Source organism: Carica papaya, chromosome 1 (genome assembly GCF_054855325.1).
Source record: "Carica papaya isolate Zhongbai chromosome 1, ASM5485532v1, whole genome shotgun sequence".
In the NCBI taxonomy this organism is placed as follows: Eukaryota; Viridiplantae; Streptophyta; class Magnoliopsida; order Brassicales; family Caricaceae; genus Carica; species Carica papaya.
This window is the reverse complement of record NC_142309.1, coordinates 1095328-1115891: the sequence shown is the minus strand read 5'-3', so window position 1 is coordinate 1115891 and position 20564 is coordinate 1095328. Positions and strand designations below refer to the sequence as shown.

The 20564-nt window shown below is 31.3% G+C and overlaps 1 protein-coding gene across 1 annotated transcript; it reads left to right on the top strand.

Annotated features, from left to right (window-relative positions):
* Nucleotides 1-6881: 6881 nt before the first annotated feature.
* On the top strand, nt 6882-20335 carry SOS4 (pfkB-like carbohydrate kinase family protein). Its single transcript, XM_088212603.1, has 13 exons — nt 6882-7219; nt 7321-7426; nt 9945-10038; nt 10182-10286; nt 10941-11024; nt 11347-11420; nt 15362-15426; nt 16693-16756; nt 17591-17656; nt 18717-18773; nt 19258-19302; nt 19407-19460; nt 19926-20335. The coding sequence occupies exons 1-13, from the start codon at nt 7155-7157 to the stop codon at nt 20064-20066; spliced, it is 1020 nt and encodes a 339-aa protein (XP_088068729.1). The 5' UTR covers nt 6882-7154; the 3' UTR covers nt 20067-20335.
* Nucleotides 20336-20564: the final 229 nt, after the last annotated feature.

Below are 20564 nucleotides of genomic sequence, written 5' to 3'. Positions count from 1 at the left end.
TCTCTCATACCGGACGGGGTATGGAGATTTTATGTGTTTTGGTGCCCATACCGGACGGAGTATGGGGACGGCCCATTTCACCCTCATACTGGACGGGGTATTGAGGTTTATAGTTTTGGCGCCCATACCGGACGGGGTATGGAGACGGCCCTGGAATCTGATTACAAGTGTTAAGGGTTCACGGGTAGCGAGACCCCTATGGATCCCCATAGATACTAGTAGGCTGGTAAATAAGGAAAAATATGTTGTGAAATGATTGAGATGCAAAAGGCGTGATAAATATTATGTTATACAGTTCCTATGATTTCATGATGATGATAATGTTATTGCTTTCGTATATTATTTTTATGAATTTCACCGAGGTAAGTGGATAGTAAAGGATTTTATTATTGATAAAAGAATTTGTTGTAAACTATGCTTCATTGGTCCTTTTGTGTTTTTTACCCACCTTTACCTCTGTGACGGTGAGATAGTGTGATGTCTTTACTGGGCTGGTATAGCTCATTCCTTATTTAATCATTTCATATCAAGAAGACATTGTTCCCGAGCCCGTTCCGCGGGAAGATGGCAAAGGGGACGCCTGAAGACTCCGTAGTCATATTTATAGTTTTTATTTTCGAGTTTCTCTTTTAGTTAGTTTGTTCTTTTATACTCTGAGCACGTTTTTGGTTTTAATGTAAGGGATATTTAATCAAAATTTTTATTACGCTTCCGCATTTGACCTTTTTAATACATACATTTCATTTCAAATTTCCGAGGCCATTACATCTACTAATGATATACCAAAATAAAAAAACTAGACGTGTATTTTAAGGACCATAAATGTTTATTTATAGACAAACTCTGTCTGTAAATTTTATATATTCATAATTTGACTTATTATAAAATTAAAAATTACAAATTTAGTCTCTATACGTAAAAATAAAATACACATTTTAATTTAATGCATTAAATTCTAATATACCATTAACCGTATTATATCACTTTTAAGCAGGTCGAATTAATTTGATAATCTTTTACGTACTGTCACATACCATTTAATTCATAAAATATGTGAATTTTTATTAAAAATAAAATCTGATATACATTATGCCAATCACTGCTCATTCTTGAGAAGACAAATTAACGTGCTGATCAAATTAAAGTCGATACATACGTACACTATTGATATTATATATATATATATATATATATACATATGTATGCACATGTACATGCCTATTTGCATTAAACACGAGTTATTTACATGCTCTGAATATAAATAAATTAGTAGATCTCAAAAAATTACAATTTATTTATTTTAAATTATCGAGAAAAAAATTATAAAAATACCATAAATTTTAAAAAATTTGAACACTAAATTATTGATTTTATACCGTATAATAAATTGACGTCATAATTATAATTAACATTTAAAGAAAATTAATTTATTATTCATATATGTTAACAAAAGTTGGCTTAGCTTACAATTTTTGAACACGTAAACCACACAACTTCTGGTGTGTTTCATTTTTGTAAATATTAATTAATGCATATACGTATACGTATATATATATATATATGTATATACATACACATATACACATTCTTCGTTCTCAACTGGTTCCTGATCGGTTCAAAGTCACAATAACGTCATTGCTTTCGCTGTAAAAGTCTTACTAAGTATTTGTCAACCTCGTGTTCTATCCTATTTATAGTAAACCACATGTGAATATATATATATATATATATTTATATTCATATGTATCTCTATCATCTGAAACTGAGCTTTAGATTATCATGACCTAGTTTTCTGTAGGTCTTTGTATTTCATTATTTGATACTATATTTCTTATACAACTATCTAAAATGTGTTATATTTTAGAATTGATAATTATATAGTCGTTCAAATATAACTAGTTTAATATATATTACAATTAATTAAGACATATATATATATATATATATATATCCACTACCAGTAATTTGCTGGTCAAATGGGTAATTAAAAATTATAAATTTGATGAATTAACTTCATCCCACACCAAATTAATATACACACACACACATATATATACATATATAGAGATTAATTTAAGGTGTTTTCAAATTCTAGCTTTAAATTTTTTTTTTTTGTATAGTTTGAAAATTTCATGCTACTATAAAAAATTTTAATTATAGACTTGGTTATGTCATTGGGTTGATTTATTAATTTTAATTATTGGTTTTAATGGTCATGGATGGATCTTATAACATAAAATGTGACTGTTAATTATATGTATAATAATAATGACTGGATCAGAATTCAATGAAAATGGGAGGTCTATAATTTTATGCAAGAGTGATTTGACTATGAATTAAATCTTCTCACATGCAATATATATATATATATATATATATATACATCTATTCACATGCATAGATATGCAATAATATTGAAAATGATATATTATAAGCTCTAGAATTTGTTTCCATGGTCAAATTTGCCTAATTGGCTAATTACCCAAAATTATTATAAATTGACTAAGTGATTAACTACTTCAAATTACAAATAAGTTAAAAGAGTTTACAAGTGTGATTAATGTATTTTGAATTTTTATTTTTATCATATTTAGATAAATACTTTATATATATATATATATACATACATAAAGTATATTTATAGAGGTTTCTAACTCATATGTGCAACTAAAACATCATGTAATCATTCATTCTTAATATATAGAAGCTTAAATTAATTCTTACTTTGTAATTTTTTACACTTCGATTGATTTTAATGAACTAAACCGACATATTAATGATTAAATTGAGAGTTTTAACTTCGATATAATTTTAATCGTAAAAATTAGTAACCCGATATATCTATGTTGAAAAATCATAAAGAAGCAAAAACAATAATTTTACGTGGTTTAATAGTGTACTTATATTTAGAGACAAGACTGATAAAAAAATATTTTATTATATAATCTGAAAGTATATGATCAATAAGTTATTAAATTTATTTATAAAAAAATAAGTAAAATTTTTTATAAATAAAAATTTTATAAGATATAACGTGAAATATTTTTTAAAATAAATATAAAAAAAATTTATATAAATTATTTTATAAAATATAAATAAATATCATAAAAATTCAAGATACGATTGTAAAATAACATTTAATTTTAGGGCAGATTTTACACTTTAAAATAATTTTTTATTTAATGGCAAAATTTTCTCCTTTTATTTAGGAGTTAACGAGAGTACACGAAAAGGTCAAAATTATACGGTGAGGAGGCTTTATGGTTTGAATTCTGGACAGCGGACAATGCAGGCAGTCAACGGATGTGGCGGTCAAAATTATCGACCGGAGACCATGTTAATTAATTATAAAATAATTGCAATAATAATAAATTCGAGTTAATTAAATAATTAAAGAATAAATTATTTATTTTTCGAGTACACGTGGATAAAGAACAATCGTTAGATGATAGAAGAGTTAAGATGAATTGAAATATCATAAATATAATATTCTTATTTTTTAAAAAAAATTTATTGTAAATATAAAATTAAAATTTGAAGTATACCGAAAATATTTATAAAAAAAAAAAGTCTTCAAACTCATAAGTGATAATAAAACAATTAATAATTATTGTGGAAAAAATAATGGTTTCATACTTTGGTTATAATTTTTAATATGGTAATTTCTGTATATTTATATTAATTAAATTATATGTCATAATTAATAAATTTTATTTAATTTTATATATATGTGTCAAAATTTTGACACAAATATAATTAATTCGATAGATATTTATATTATAATTGAAAAAAAAAAAACGAATAATGACGTTACTATTTATTTAGTGTTTGATAAAAATTTAAATGGGATATAACCAAGCATTAAGGTAACGGGTTTTGATTCGAATCTTCAAAGGTTCAAGTTCTTATATTCCGGCCTTGAACTACCGCAACAAATCTTGCTCGAGTATAGGTATTTTCATATTAAATTTCATAACCTAAATTATATTTTTCGGGACAATTTTAAGCATACATTTTTTTCTTGAATCAATTAGGAATATTTTATGTTCGTGAAATATTATTGTATAACAATGTCGATACTTATTTTATTTTTCTAAAAATATTTTTATATAAATATGATTTGTTTAAAAATTTTAGAGTGAAGATGAAGCATGCATTCCAATCATGGATAAATGATATATATTTTTTAATTAGTTAAAATATTAATTTGATCCCTGTACTATTTTAAAATATTTAAATTAAATATTTTTATCCCCGAACATATAACAGTTAGAACACGTAGATTCAATTGTTTTTCCATACATATGAGCACAGAACGGTTATGTATGAGTACACACTTATCACTTCGTCAATACATCCGAATACAAAACGATTATGTACGTCTATATTGAAGCCTAGCATAATGCATGGACATTCTGAATAACTTCTTTCCATAATGAGTTATGTACATGCATAATATCCACTTATATTAAAGTAAAACTTCAACAAATATTTACTTAATAAATACGGAAGATAAATTAAAAACGTGCACATTTTTATACTGAAAATATGTAAAATACTTCAAAACTATATAGATTATGAATTCATAATATCCATTTACCTTGGGTCTTTAACTGTCGTAATCTTAATTCCGGTAAAGTTCGATTTTATTTATAATTTTTTTCTCTCAAAAATCCGACAGAATTTTGGGATGATTTTTTGTCACTTTTTTTACTAAAAAATATATAATATAGTACTAAAAAACTAATTCTAAAAATTAAAAAGAAACTAAACTTCCAAATTTAAGAAAAACTTACACTTTTTAACTTACTTATGATCGTGAGTCTTATTCTTCCTCTGCTCTCACAAATTTAACAAAGTTTTTCTAAAAATTTTATCTAAAATCTCAAAATACTTTCAAACATCACACACATCGTACTCCATCTTCTTACTTCACCTCCATATTTCTTACTATTTTTCTCTCATCCATAATGTCTATTCCTTCTTTCTCCTATTATCAGAACATACTTATTTAATTAGAATTTATATGATTTAAGTAAGTATGCTCAAATCATTACCCTATAAGACGGGGTGTGGTCCGTAACAATTAAGATAACAAGTTTTGGTCCGACTATTCGAAGGTTCGAGTTCTTACATTCCAGTCTTGAACTACCACAACGAATCTTGCTCGAATATAAATATTTTCATATTAAATTTCATAACTTATATTATATTTTTGGGGGCAATTTTAAGCATATATTTTTCCTTGCATCAATTAAGCATATTTTATGTTAGTGAAATATTATTGTATAATAATGCCGATACTTATTTTATTTTTTTAAAAATATTTTTATATAAATATGATTTGTTTAAAATTTTTTTGAGTGAAGATGAAGCATACATTCCGGTCATGGATAAATGACGTATTTTTACCTTTAAATTTGTATTTAATTATAAAATTACATAAATATAATAGATATAACCAAAAAAAAAAAAATTAACTTCATATAATTTCTATGTGAAACTGAAAAATATATTTTAAAACTTATTAGATTTTAAAAAATTGAAATATATTTTCTAAGTAGCTAAAATATTAATTTAATTCCCCGTACTATTTTGAAATATTTGAATTAATCTCTATATTTTTATTTATTATTTTAATTCCTATATTTTTAAAAATTATTATCTTACTCCATATTCGCTAATAGTGTTAGTGGCGATGTCACGTGAACTCAGATTTAACACATATTATATTTTGATTAAATTGTCTTCTACGTAAGATATCACGTTTTTAACGAGATGACATTCGGCGTGTAAAAAAATAATATAATTTAAAAATATAAAATTAAAAGAAAAAAATAAATAATGGGCCCTTGGGATCTTTATCTCTAATCCAGCCCATTTTCTCTCTCTAAATTCCAACTATCGAATTTTGAAGTTGATTATATATATATATATATATATATACACACACACAGAGAGAGCTTTAGTTAAAGTTATAAAAAATTATGTTTATAAGACCCAAAAATGATTAACATACATTATATCTTATTCTTTAATTATGACATGTCTAATAATTATTAGAACCAAATAATTTTAATGAATAATGCTTTAATTTATATGGTATATTTATTTATTTTTATAAAAAATATCATTACTAAAAATTTGTGATTACTAATATTATATACATTGTATATGAATTTTTATTTATATATTTAATTATTTCAATTGTATGTTACTTTCAAAAATGGTAAGTATAAATAGTTAAATTAATTATATATCATAATTACATTTATATTCATTGAATTATATTGATTACATGGATGATTAATAAAATACGCGAACTATACTATATTTTTAATCATAATAATTAAATATGTACTTAATGAAGTAAATGATATTGAAAATAATCAATGAATAAGACTCCACTTTTAGATGATATAATATATACTTTTTATTATGTTATTTTAAAGTATTTGAAAAACTATAGAATAATTTTTATATTTTATGATTAAATTTATTACATGCATAATTTGTGTATTAACATTAATTTTATCAAGACACCATTAATCATGTACGAATATTACGAAATACTCGACTTAAAATCTTAATACAATTATAAGTCGTATAATTTTTCGTTTTATAAAAAATTTTAAAATTTTATATAGGATGGTAATTTACACGAACATGATTTAACATTCGATTTAAAAGATTAAAGGTCGAGATTTTCTTCTGATCTCGAACTTATTCGGGACCGAATTAAATATTTTTTTAAAAGTATAAATAAAGTTAACATATATTCTAACATGTACATATATATACTAATATCTTGTGTATATATGCTTATTTATATCTTATGTATATAATGCATTTAGAAAAATTAAGATATTTTGTACAACCCGATCCAATTCAGTTCAAATTAAACAAAATTTCAGTTCAATTTGAACCGAGAAAGTTTCTCAAGTTCAGTTTGTTACTATCTGAAACGGCCCAGTCTGATGCAGTATCAGTAGACGGTTACTCATCCAACTACAAAACCATTCGTTGGTTTTGGCCTGCAACTGATAGGGAAAAAAGGTAGCTTCGCAACTATTACTTCATCAGAAAACAAGTAATGTCAAGACAAATGTCGATGTCATTCTGCGCTCGCCTATAAATTCGCCGAAGTTTCTTTCATGAGAAACTACCTGCTCCGGAGCCGTCCTCAATTTGGCGTCTACCTTGTAACGCGCATTTTCGGGTGAGTTGCAGTGGTTTTTCCCGAGAAAATTTCAGCAGTCAAAATTTAGGTTCCGGTTTGCGATTTCGCGTTTTGTTTAAGCGTTTTTGGTCGGATTGTAGGTCGAGGAGCTTGAGCAGGAAGTTAGAAATGGCGCCCCCGATTCTTTCACTGGCTCTGCCGACGGAGACTGGTCGAGTTCTCAGCATTCAGTCGCATACAGTTCAGGTATTTTTCCGGTTCAACACCTAGGTTTGGATTTTTGGTTTAAATGATTTAGTGGACTCTTTAAATTTCTAAATTATAGGGCTGGAGTTAACAGGTTTATTTTCTCCCAACACGTACTTTTTTTACTTCCTGAAATGAGGCAGGCAAGCTTTTGTTTGCTGGATTGTTTTCCCCCTCTTGGAATCAAAGGTCTTGTATATTCGTAGATACATACATATACTCTCTGCTGATCATTTGTTTCCTGATGAAGAAATATTCTTGTGTGATTGTCCACTTTATGTCAACATAGTTTTTTATGGTTGCATATCAAAATGGAAAAACTAAGCAAACCGGGGTGATAGTTCACCTTTTAATTAAAAGTTTATCTTTTGGATTTGTGTCCTTTTAAATGCCAATACCTCTTTCAAATAATTTTAAATAAACACTTTGTATTATTAGCTACATTAAAATTTGTTGTTAAATTTTTGCTTGTTTATTGATTTTTATGTAACTACTCTTTATGTTTAAGGTTGTCTTTTTATATTATATAATATTTAGTTTGTCTACTGTGGTAAGAGACAATGGTCAAAGGATGTGTTTTCCACTTACTCTCTGAAACAATTTGGTTTGACAGCAATTTATTTGGACTAAAGTTTACAATCTTTAGTACACTTAAGGGTGATCCAAGAAACATGCGTTTTTCAAAATCAAAATACATTAAGCACCTTTGATTACCAAAAAAAGCCAATCCCAACACACTATTAATTTATTAAGACTCATCTGACTAATTCATGATTGGTAATAACGAGAAAGAGGTTAATAAAAGGCTAAACTCATTTTTTTTTAATGGAGGGAGTTGAGTAGAATTTCAGATTTATGAATATCAATCAGGGGATTGTTGAGTGAAAGTGGTAAAATGTATGCTATATTTGCGTTAAATTATAAGATTGCATTTAATAATTGTGGTTGGAAGTCTACAAAACGACATTTCAGGTACTTTAGAAAACCGGGAAATGAGAAATCATGCGGTGATTAATGATCCATATATGATCTATAATCATCTGTCTAAGTGAATGTATGTTCCATTTTTGTCGTGATTATAGTTTTAATTCGATCTGTCGGCTTTAATGAGACAATCTGGTTTTTCTTTTTATGTCAGAGCATCAGTAGATATTTGTAATACAGAAAAAAGGCAAAACGTGTAATTATGAGAGTTGAATGTTTTAGTCATAGCACGTGGACAAAAATAAATCATCCACCTCATGATTCATAGGTTTGTCTAACTTAATATTGAGCTTCGATGTACATATCTACATGTATGACTGTATCTAGGTATTCGGTACAATACTGAAACCAGATTTTTTCAGAAATGTAAGCCATAGGACTTCCTAAGCTAGCTTAGCTTCCATCACCTGATTTCTTGGGAAGACTGCACAAATTTAAAAGATTTTCTATGCTAATAATGAAGAGAAAGGACTCTAAAGAAACATAATGACGAAAACAGAGAAGTTTTAGAGAAAGAGCTGCGAACATTCTAAGAAGTTCGTCAGTGTAATGGCGTGTCTTTGCTGAGCCATATCCTTGTATCTCATCTTTTTAAACTGAATCTAGTTCTGTAGAATGTTCATATAATGATAGATATAGAACATTTTGATTTTATATGTGTATACTTCAATGTGTTAAGAAGTTGCTGCGTCAATAACATAATGATATTTTTTCTCCTCTTTTTTTTTTTTTTTTTTTTGAGAAATTGCATTTCTCTGAAACATGAAAAAAAGCACAAAATTTTTTATCCTCAAATGCTTTATGGAAAAGAAAGAAGTGAAGACAGTTTTCCACAATTAATGCAGCAAAGGTTATTAACAAGTACAGTTTGCATTTTCAGAGACATGTAGCTGATTGGCACGGGAATACTTAGGCAAGTCTAGTTGTGGGTTCAGTCCCATCAAATGACATAACTGAAGAAAAAGTGGAAGTTGTGTTAGCATTTATATCTCTTCCATGCCCATTTATTTTGAACAGTTTATATGATCAGTCAATCTATAAACACCCACAGTTTCTATATTTACGTAATTGTAGAAGAATTTGGTTTATCCTCAGCATCAAGCATATGACATCTCCGAAAGTATATCGTCTCTACCAGGATACTTCTGTAGCATCATCTTTCATTATGTCAATTTTGATTACTTTGCTCGTCAACTAAATTTAACACGGACTTCCTTGGGAAATAAAACATGGAATTCTATTCCATCATGAGCTTGAAGAGAATAATTTAGTTCTTTTCTTAGAATGTTTGGCTATTGTATGGAAGCTAACTGATCCTTAAACAGAAACCCTTTAGCACAGGCCTCAAATATACGAGCTTTCTTATTTGTTTTATTTGATAATGTGTTATTCTATTTATGTTAATTTGTTTTAGATAAAATTTGTGCAACTGCCGCTTTAATTTGTGCTGTTGGCAGACTTTGAATTTAGGCTTTTGAAGACTGATTCTATTCTTATCTTGATGCTGTTTCTGTTGCCTCTTTTTTACTGTTAGGGGTACGTCGGCAATAAGTCAGCTGTCTTTCCTCTTCAACTATTGGGCTATGATGTAGATCCAATCAATTCAGTACAGTTCTCAAATCACACAGGCAAGCTGCTTATACTAAGTCTCAGAAATCTGAGGTCTGAAATATGGTGCGACACCATTTGTCAACTTGTACAAGTTCAGACATCGTATACTAGTCAAAAGTTTAAAACCAGTTGTTTTTCAACCATTTTAAAAATTTTGCAGGATATCCTACTTTTAAGGGTCAAGTTTTGAATGGAGAGCAACTATGGACTTTAATAGAAGGTCTTGAAGCTAATGACTTATTATGCTATACTCATCTTTTGACAGGTATCTTAAGATGCTCCATTCCTTATTTGATCTGTTGGAACTTACATGTAATGCTCTTATTGCATCATATTTTTTTTTGGTGATGGGCTGTATGACATTTCCTAAATGAAAGAGTTTATGACATAATGAAAAAAGAATGTAGGAGAGCAAAGTAATTGACGCCTGGCCAACACCAAAAACTAAAAGAATTAGAAGTTTATTTGCACATTTCAAATTTTAAACCTGTCGAAACCTTATCAATTAATAGATTATATGATTACTGAAATAGATATGTATATATCTACAGGTATAACATGATTGTTCTTTGATGCAGTTTTTAGGCAGGCTAGTTTCTCGTTATCTCAAATTTTTTTGGATTTATTTTCTTAAAACTTGATATGATGAAGTAATAACCTGATTTACTTAGATAAACTAGCAACGTACCTGATAAAAACTTAGCAACATACTTGATAAAAACTAGTAGAGCTTTGTTAAACCATATTAAAAGCAAGTATTCACAATCTTCAGTTATATGATTGTCAATTTTATGTTTAGTTCATGGGATACATTGCATTCCTTTCCCCACTCCCTCCTCTCTGTATTTTTCTTTATCCGGAGATGTCTCACTGCACTACATTGCAGTTGCATTTGATTTTGTTTATCATATTTTTGCAGGTTATATTGGTTCGGTCTCATTTTTGAACAATGTGTTAGAAGTTGTTAATAAGCTTCGCTCTGTGAATCCAAATCTTACATATGGTTAGTAAATAATAAGATATTCAAATCTCACTGTGTTTTACTTTCACACAATAGTCATACTTTTGTATATTCATGTTACATGTGAGGAACTTGGTTCTCCAGTTTGCATTTCTGAATTTCTAACAAGCATCAATTTTACTGTTAAGACTATGAGCATTTCAATCTTTGTTATTCACATATTTGCTAATTTGTTCTTTCTATTGGTTTACTTCTAATTTTTGTTAATCAAAATAAATTAAAATTGTGACTTTCTTGCGAATATGGCTAGAGAACATTTCTATCTAAAGTCCCCAGTTGCTAAAGTGTTTCCTTTTTGTCGTAGTTTGTGATCCAGTGATGGGTGATGAAGGAAAACTATATGTCCCTCAAGAGTTGGTATCAGTTTATCGTGAGAAGGTGAGCAATCTAATTGAACTTTATCTCTTTGAACACTTAAATCAGCTATCTAACTTGGTCTAAGGTAGCTTAAGCAAAATTGTCATATTGTATTGTTAAGGGGCCTTTGACGCTTAAGTCATGGAGCAAGCTAATCCCTTGCTTTCTTTATTTTTGGCCTTGTCAGCCTATGGCTCATTGAAGAGAACCTCTTATATTTAGAATATAAACTGTTGTTTACTTTAATTGATGGTGGGTGGATGCTTTTATTGGTAATAATGGTCTTATTTATAAGGGAGCAAATTGTGGAAATGTATATTAGTAAAGTAATAATACTATGAATTATGCTAATATATTTAGAAATTGTTGAATATTTGAATAAGGAAGATTTGGTATTACATTACCCGATTCTTCCATATTTCCTTCTTAAGTCAGTAGGAGACCTTCCAACATTAGGATCGAAAGTTTCTTCTGTTTTGCTTCTACTGTGTATTATGATATAATTTTCTTTATCCAATGAGAATAATTTTTTGTGTAAAGTCTCCCAAAATATTACACTAAACATTGTTAGGCCCTTATTATAACTCCAGCATTCTTACAAGATGTTTTATCTTATTCTAACTCATAAGGCATTAGTAAACCTATCTTATTAAAACTCCTGAAGTATTTTCTACTTATTTGTTGATCGTCATCCAAAAGAGTCCATATGAGGATTGACCTCCCCTTTGTTGCTGCTATGGGTCTGTGTTTTCCAAGATGTATCAGTTGGGGAGGAGCCCTCCCAATGCACCCGAACTTTTTGCTGTTCAGTCTGCCTGCAGTAATCCTAAATAGCCCCTGGCAGAGTTAGGAGCTCTTTCTGAATTGTTCATAGTGAGAATGGTTGCACCGATGCATCACCATGAAATCTTTTAAGGCAAGACACATGGAAGACAATGCAAGCGGGAGTGTTCTAGTAAGTCTAGGCAGTACGCCACCTCTTCATTCGCTCCGTGATTCCAAAAGCACCATAGAATCATGGAGCGAGCTTTTGATAAGGTTGTCGTGGCAAAGAGAGTTGTGATAAGGTTGGAGATGCAAGAACACCTTTGTCTCTTAGGTGACTTCGATGATGAGTCATATGCAAATTTCATAGTGGCTTGAGCTTGAAAGAGGTGATCATGAGATCTTCGATGATTTGGTCTAGGTTACGAAGCTCAATCTCCACAATTTGGACTTTGGCTAATCCAGTGCAGTAAGATAACAATTTTGGTGGGAACATTTGATATGACCTTAAAAGGAGTTGTTCTCAAGGAGTTGTAACCTGTGTTATTAGCAATATTCTTTCCAAGAGAGCCAGTCGGGTGTCAGGTTCCTTACACACATACTCAACCAAGGATTATGGTTAAGAATAGTAGAGTAGCAGTAGGGAGAAGAAGAAGAAGAGAAATGAGAGAGAAATGAGGGAGAAAAGAGAGGAAGAAGAGAGGAAGAGGGAAGAAAAGGAGAAAGACCGATAATTTTCTGGTAATTGAAATAAGTAATTGCGTAAGTGTTTTGCATTGTTATGTTCTAGTGTTTTCTATCCATTAATACTGATTCTACTTCCCAAATAAGACAAATGACAGCAAGAAAATAAATCAGAAAGGCAAAAAAGGAAATCAAATCTGCCAGAGGCAGTATGTCTACAAGGATCACTAGTAACTGATCCTAAAATTGGCTAAAACATGGTAATTAACTGTACTGATTGGAATTTGATATTGCTGACCAGGTAACCAGTCATTTGGTTACTATTAAGGGTTGATGATGCCTCCTGTACACCTTTAGAGGCTTCATGGGCCCTGCAGGTGGTAAAAGGATCTGTGATATATGGACCGGTGGGCTTGGTTCCTCCACCCTTACATCTGGTTATCTCCTTGTTTCGTCATTGGTAACTCATCTACATTTGATGGTGCAATTAACTATTCATTTGATTGTGGATGGTAGGTAGAGCTAAATGTGAGCTTATTGCCTGAGAGGCAAAAAAGTTCTTTTAGAAAAGTGCTCGTAAAGGTCATGTCATGATCACCAATGATGAACTGAGATCTTGTAATTGAAAGGTAGAATCAAGGAAAAGGCAAGCAACAATGACTGCCTTGTATGGATGTGCCAGTGAGAGGAGTTAGTACATTTCCACCAAAGGGATGTTCTTCTTCTACCGGAGAAGGTACTTTCGACGAAATTCATCAAAATATTGGTCCATATTTGTTCAGGCACAACCAAAGGTTCTGGCTGGCTGCAGTTGCTTGATTTTATATCACTCACAAGTTACACAAGTATTCACAAAGTCTTGCACCTGTTGTTTCTGCCCCTTTTAATAAGCACTTTTGGCAATGAGCATTGTCTTTTGATACCATTTCATGATCTCGGTTATGGAGGGCTGAGAGAATGGCTGGATTTTGTGGCAATGGAGGCGACAAAAGGACATGCTTGTTGTGAAATAATAAGCCATTACAGAGTTCCCACAAGTCACTTGGTTCCTTATGCTGGAGCTAAGCCATAGTTGTTGTAGAGTGTCTGACGATGTAACGTCATCTTGTATAGCCTGGAAATCATCCAACTGAGACTTGGATAGTGAAGCTAGGGTGCGTACCTCCTCAAATTGGAAACAGAGCCGTCAACCACAATATTCTCCTCCCAATAGAGTACTCTACCATAAAAACGAATCCCATTAACTTGGTTATCCAAATTTTTTGAGGAGAATTTGTCCCTCTTTGTTCAAGGAAAAACTTCAAACTATAATGAGCAGTAGGTACCACGAAAAATTGACCCTGGAGATATGGCTTCCAATGTTTCACCAATTGAGCTAATATGACTAACTCTTTTTCATATTTTGGAAGCTTATGGTGTCTTCTTGCCAAAACCTTGCTGATGAAGGCAATCGGTTTCCCTCCTTGCTGCATAATCGACCTTATACTACAATATGAGACATCACATTCAAAGATGAAGGGCAGCATGGGCGTGGTTGTCATTGCTTTCTTTAGTTACTTAAAGCATCTAAATGGTCCCCTGTTTATTCCATACTCATTCACAAACTTACTACAGTAGCTAATCAAACCTAAGAAAGCCACCAGGCTTTTAATTGTAAACTGAATTCGGCCAATTAAATATGGCCAAAGTCTTTGAACCCTTTAGCTGAAACCATGTGCCCCAAAGATGACACTTGTGCTTGTCCAAAAGAAACACTTGGATTGTTTCATAAATAAATTATATTGCTTCAGTAATAAGAAAACTGACTTTAGGTGCCTCATGAACTCCAACCATGTCTTCCTGTAAATCAGAATGTCGTCAAGGAAAACCAGCAATAATTTTGCAAATAGGGTTAAAAGATGGTGTTCATAAGTGTTTGGATGGTGGATGGTGCATTTATGAGTCCAAAAGGCATTATCAGAAACTCAGCATTGATGATATTCTGAAGGCTGTTTTCTCGATGTGATTAGGATGCATTTGGATCTGGTGGTATCCCAAATACAAATCAAGTTGGGGGAATAATGGCGCACCAAGTACAGAAAACCTCCACATTCCATTAGTCTTTTTTGCCGGCAATTCAGGAGAAGAGAAGGATCTAAATCCACGTAGTGGAAGAACAAACAGCTTCAAAAGGAACATGTAGTCATTGAGCACCAATTGCGCCTTCCTGCTAATATTTTCTACTTCTCTGTCGATTGCCAACAGAAACCTAGTGAGGATCTTTGTTGTTGCCGTGGGACCTATGCTGGTAGGTTTTCCTAGTAAACCTATCCAGCAGCAACCGTTCCTTCTAGCGTGTAACATATTGGTTTAAATATGCTTTCAAATCTATAGCAGATTTAGTTAACCATTTCTATTATGCTGTTAATTTAAAGTTTCCTAACTCGATAATGATTCACTGATTCGAAAGTCAATGATTTATCTTAAAAATGATATTGTGGTCATGTTATTTTAGTAATGCTTCTTATGGCCAGGTTGTGCCAGCAGCTTCAATGCTGACTCCTAACCAGTTTGAAGCAGAACTTTTGACAGGATTAAGGTACTTGCTGGAGCTTATTCTATTTAGTTTTCTCTCCCTCATTTTAGGTTTTATAGGGTATGCTTAATAGTTCAGCATGTTCAATTACATACATATCTAAAATCGTCTTAAAAGTTTCGGATATACTATTTGGGTTGAGATGCTCCAATATTTTTGGTAAATTTGAGGAAACAGTTGCTTTTTTGGCCTACTTCTTGTCCTCTGAAATTCATAGTAAACATGAGGGAATAGTTGCTTACCACACTGCTGCTTCTTTATTTATGCTTATTATTGAAGTTTGCTGGATTTTGCCAGCAGATACGGTGTATAGAATCAGGGATTGACATGTGGTAGCTGTTAGGTGGCACATTTGTGTCCTCAGCCACAGAATGGACTGAGTTGAGAGGATAAGAACTTTGAGGAAATTTTTTGAGTTTTATTTTTGTGTTTTTTAATAGAAAATGTGATAAAAATAGCTGGAGTGAACTCAGTTGGCAACCATCCTTTTATTTGTATTTGATATAAGACAGCGTCTGTTCCCTTTCCAGGTTTGCATTAGCAGATATGGTTTTCCAATCTAGTGCTTCAAATTTGAGACATATGTTTTAGCCTATGGAATAATAAAAATTTATCTTAGATTCTATCCAAATTATACATATGATTATCTATAGTGATGGGGGTTCTTTTGTATTTACCTGCTAATCTTAGGTCTCTAAAACTGAAATATCGCTATAATCTAGTAATTTTACCTTCTTATTGGTTGTATTTCCAATCTGCATTTGTTCATAAACCTTCTAGTTAAGACTGAATGCCAAATGCCTGTGTGCTTCAGGTTACTTCCCTGAGCATCTTATGCTTGCTTTGCTGTTTATTACTTTTTAATTTATTGGCCACTTGAGCCGCTTTTTCTTATGGTTTGTTACTTGTCTTGATTTTTATCATTATTTTTAGGATATCAAGAAACAGAACTGTCTAGATGAAGTTTGCTTTTTTTTGGAGCCCTAGACAAGCTTCTCTGACAATTGCCTCTTCATTAAGATGTTTGGTCTCAGTTTCTGGGATGTTAAGCTACTTTCATTACATGTTTTCTATAAGTAAGATGATTTTAGCATTCATTAATAAAATGGTATTGACAGTTCCAATTTGACACATTTAGTAAAAGTGAGAAGCAGTGGTGATCTTGCATGCTGTGGATGGCTTCTTTATCTTTTATATATTCTCCAACGAGAGAGGATTTTTTTAATTGAAAATTTTCTTTTTCCTTCTAAGAATAACTACATGTCACAGGATTGGGTCAGAAGCAGATGGCAGGGAGGCCTGTAACATTCTTCATGCTGCTGGACCTTCTAAGGTACTTTCATATCTATGTATTTATGTATGACAATTTAAATCTTGATGTGTTAAAACCCTGAGATTCTGACATTTTAACTTATCTCAGTTTTTGTTTCTTTTGCCTCTGCAATAAATATATGCATGTGTCTGCATATATATTTTTGTTTGCTGAGTTATATAGAGGCTTAATTGACACACTCATTGTGTCAAAAGTGTGCACCATGTGACATAAAATTTTCCCTTGTAAAAACATAATCCTCCTACAAGTTTGCAGAATAGAATAATTTGTTGCATATTTACGTGAATAGGAAAACTGATGGTGCAACCAAACCTACATGAACAAATATGATGTCTGCATCATAAATTATGGCTAGTGATATTCTCCTGTACTAGAATAGTTCTGGATGCAGCAATTTCCAGCTTGAAGATGATGGCCATGATGGTGTTTCTAGATAACTAGACCTGCTATTTCATATTCACTCAGTTAGTTAGGTAAGTTTCATAATCAGCCCTCTGTCAGTTGCCTCTTCTAGCCTCTTGGGCAGTTAATATGCGCCAGCTACTTGAGGATTTGACCAATTATTCTCAAACAAGTTCAAGTTTGGGATTGGCAACTCATCCATGCAAGCTCTGTGATTAGTCTTTTTGGGTCTTTGGAGAAACAAGGACTATCTTATACTGTTTAGACCAATTATTTTGTAGAGAGACATAACGTTCTGGGTTCAAAATATAAGATGCTTCATACAATTAGTTTAGTCTGTGAGAAATTGTCTGCAAACCGCATGCAAATGTAGTTTGCTTCTTGTACTGTCTTCATTTTGTAGAATAATATCTGCATTTTGACCATTTTCAGGTTGTGATCACAAGCATTAACATAGACGGCAATCTTCTCCTTATTGGAAGTCATCTGAAGGACAAGGTAGATATATTATAAAAATGTTGCTAGATAAGGTTTCTAAATTTGAAATTCTGCTTCGATTAGGGCTTTCATGAGCGCTCTTATTTCTGAACATGCACCAATTTTCCTCATTTGATGTGATTATATTGTCCAATACATGCTCTATTCTCTGAATATTTTTCTCTCTTATGTTAGAATGCATGGCTCTTAGTTACAAGGATGCTTACCTTTTATAGATGTTTATCTAATTGGGTTAAGAAGGATTATTTACTGACTGTTTGAAGTTTGTGGTTCATGTATCTATGAGAGTTTTGTAAATCTAGAATACGCATCTTGTTACATGTGTGTTTCATTTCCAACAGTTGAAATTTTACCCAGGTACGTGGGATTTTGTCCACTACAATATGACAGTTATAGATTGATTAATGTTTGTTAAGTAATTGATCTGTCGCAAAAAGATTAAGAAGTGTCAATTTAAAGCATTAGTTCGTCAAGAGTTTCTTTTTCTTTTTGGAGGAACCGTATGCAAACAATTATTAGGCATACAGAACTTTGAGGCAGGTATGTTGCATGAAAATGATGCCAGGATTAATTTTTACTCAGTTGCCACTATCTCGCTTTTTGGTGGAGTTTGATGTTGCTTGGAATTAAGCTGGATAGATAAGAATGAATGCAATCAGGAATCTAACTTTGCTGTCACACAGAAAGCTAGGGAAGCTTTGATAGTCCTATAATGGGAAAATCTGACACTAGATCATTTGCTTTGAATAATTATGATATTTTCTGTGATTCACACTTCTGGTTGTTATTCTCTCTTTTATTTGAAAAACAAAATTGGTAAACGGGCATTTTACTTGCATTCAAATCTAGTTACTAAAACTTCAATATGTTGGTGATGGAAGTTTAATATCCCAAATATTAAATCATGTTGTAACTCATAACCTGTGTATTTTATATTCTATTTCTCAAGATTTGGTACAAAACAGATATTTATGTTTGATGTTTGACTCTTCTAACTTGTAGCTGAAATTAGAGATTGTCTAACCTACTCTAATCGGTGAAGGTTGTTTCTGAACTGTAGGGCAAGTCTCCAGAGCAATTCATGATTGTGATACCAAAAATTCCTGCATATTTCACGGTATGCAAAAATCTCTTTTGTAAATTTGTTCATTTCTAGATTCACAAATGTGATGCCAAGGCCACAGTGCTACTGGCAATGATTTTATAATAATGAATAGGAAATTATGCCAGTTATGTTGTACGGGGAGGGCCCGTGAAAATGAACAATTAAGCATCATTGTTGATGGCAATGGTTATAATGACATCTATTATACTAGTTAGGATATATTGCAATAGTTAAAGTGACAGCATTTGCAATGATGAAATAACTTCTCTGATGAGGTCAGTAATCATTGCTGCTCCTACCAGAACATGGCAGTTAAAAGGGCTCTTTGACATTTCTTTTTTGAGCCATCCAGTATATGTTCATTGCCTGCTAACAGATTTTTTTTCTAGAAAGTGGTTATTCTTGAGACTTGAACCTGTCATTGTGCTTGTTGAGTGGAGTCTTTTCTTTTTTTAATAGAAAAATAAACATTACAATGCTTATGCGATGCTTGCAGGGGACAGGAGATCTAATGACTGCACTTCTACTTGGTTGGAGTAATGTAATTATTATTAAGCTAGATTCCTATATGTTGACAACTTCTGCGTCTCTTCTCTCCACCATTTCTCACGTTTCCCTGTGATGCTTGCTCATCTTTCTTTTCAGAAATATCAAGACGATCTTCACAAGGCAGCAGAACTTGCAGTCTCGAGCTTGCAGGTTTTTTTTTTTGTTTTTTTCTTTTTGTTTTTTGTTTTAGAGGCAGAATCACTTCCTATAGGTCATGAATAAAGCATTGACCAGCATTAAAGCCCTACTGCGAGTGCTATTAGAGATTTAAGTGTCCATTTCATTTTTGACTGGTAAAAGGTGTCCTCGAAATTTTTTATATATATGTTTGATTTTCTGAACTTTTAGTTACCGAATACACCTTTTAGAAGGGATTCATTGAGAGGCAACTTTAGTTTTGCTTGCGCAGAAAATCCATTTCAAGTTTCTATGGCTATTAAAACCGTATGTTGTTTTTATATTTATATATAACTGATGAAGATATAATACCTTATTTTACCCAGATCATACATTTTTTGTTCCATAATTTTGAAGTATGTTCTCTTTGTCGTTTGGAGGTTTGGTTAAAAAGCTAAGCATATTTAATTGATCTGGACTTTTTTCTAAACCTTGCAGGCAGTCCTGCAGAGAACCTTGAATGATTATCTAAGTGCTGGATATGATCTACAATCGAGCAGTTTGGAGATACGCCTGATTCAGAGCCAGAACGATATTCGCAATCCACAAGTGAACTTCAAAGCCGAAATATTTAACTGAACTACTGAAAGAAAATTAGAGAGGAAGAAGCATGAGAGAACCCGCGCTTTGATTTCTTCATTCATTTAGTTCCAGAAAAAAATAAGGAACACTTATCGAGCTCAATCGAGTGAGTGTCTGTAAGAACACTTGAAAAGGAAGTAACATCATGCTTCATGATTCTTAGATTATACATGATATCCCAAAGGTTATGATAACATAAGAGGATACTATATTGAATTTTAAAGTTATTTATTTATTTATGAATTTATATTTTGAATACAAGAGAATGGTTAATATATATATATATATAGTTGCATTTAACATAATTGTTGCTACCCACAAGAATTTATAGAATAATATTGAAGTTCAAATATAATATTTTTAAAGAGAATATAAAATATTTTAAAATATTTAGACTCCTGTTATTCTTAATATTATTTTCTTCATGGAGATTCTTAATTTTTTTTTTGAATTTGGATAGCAAAAATTGATAAATGGGTTTGATCTATTAGTACT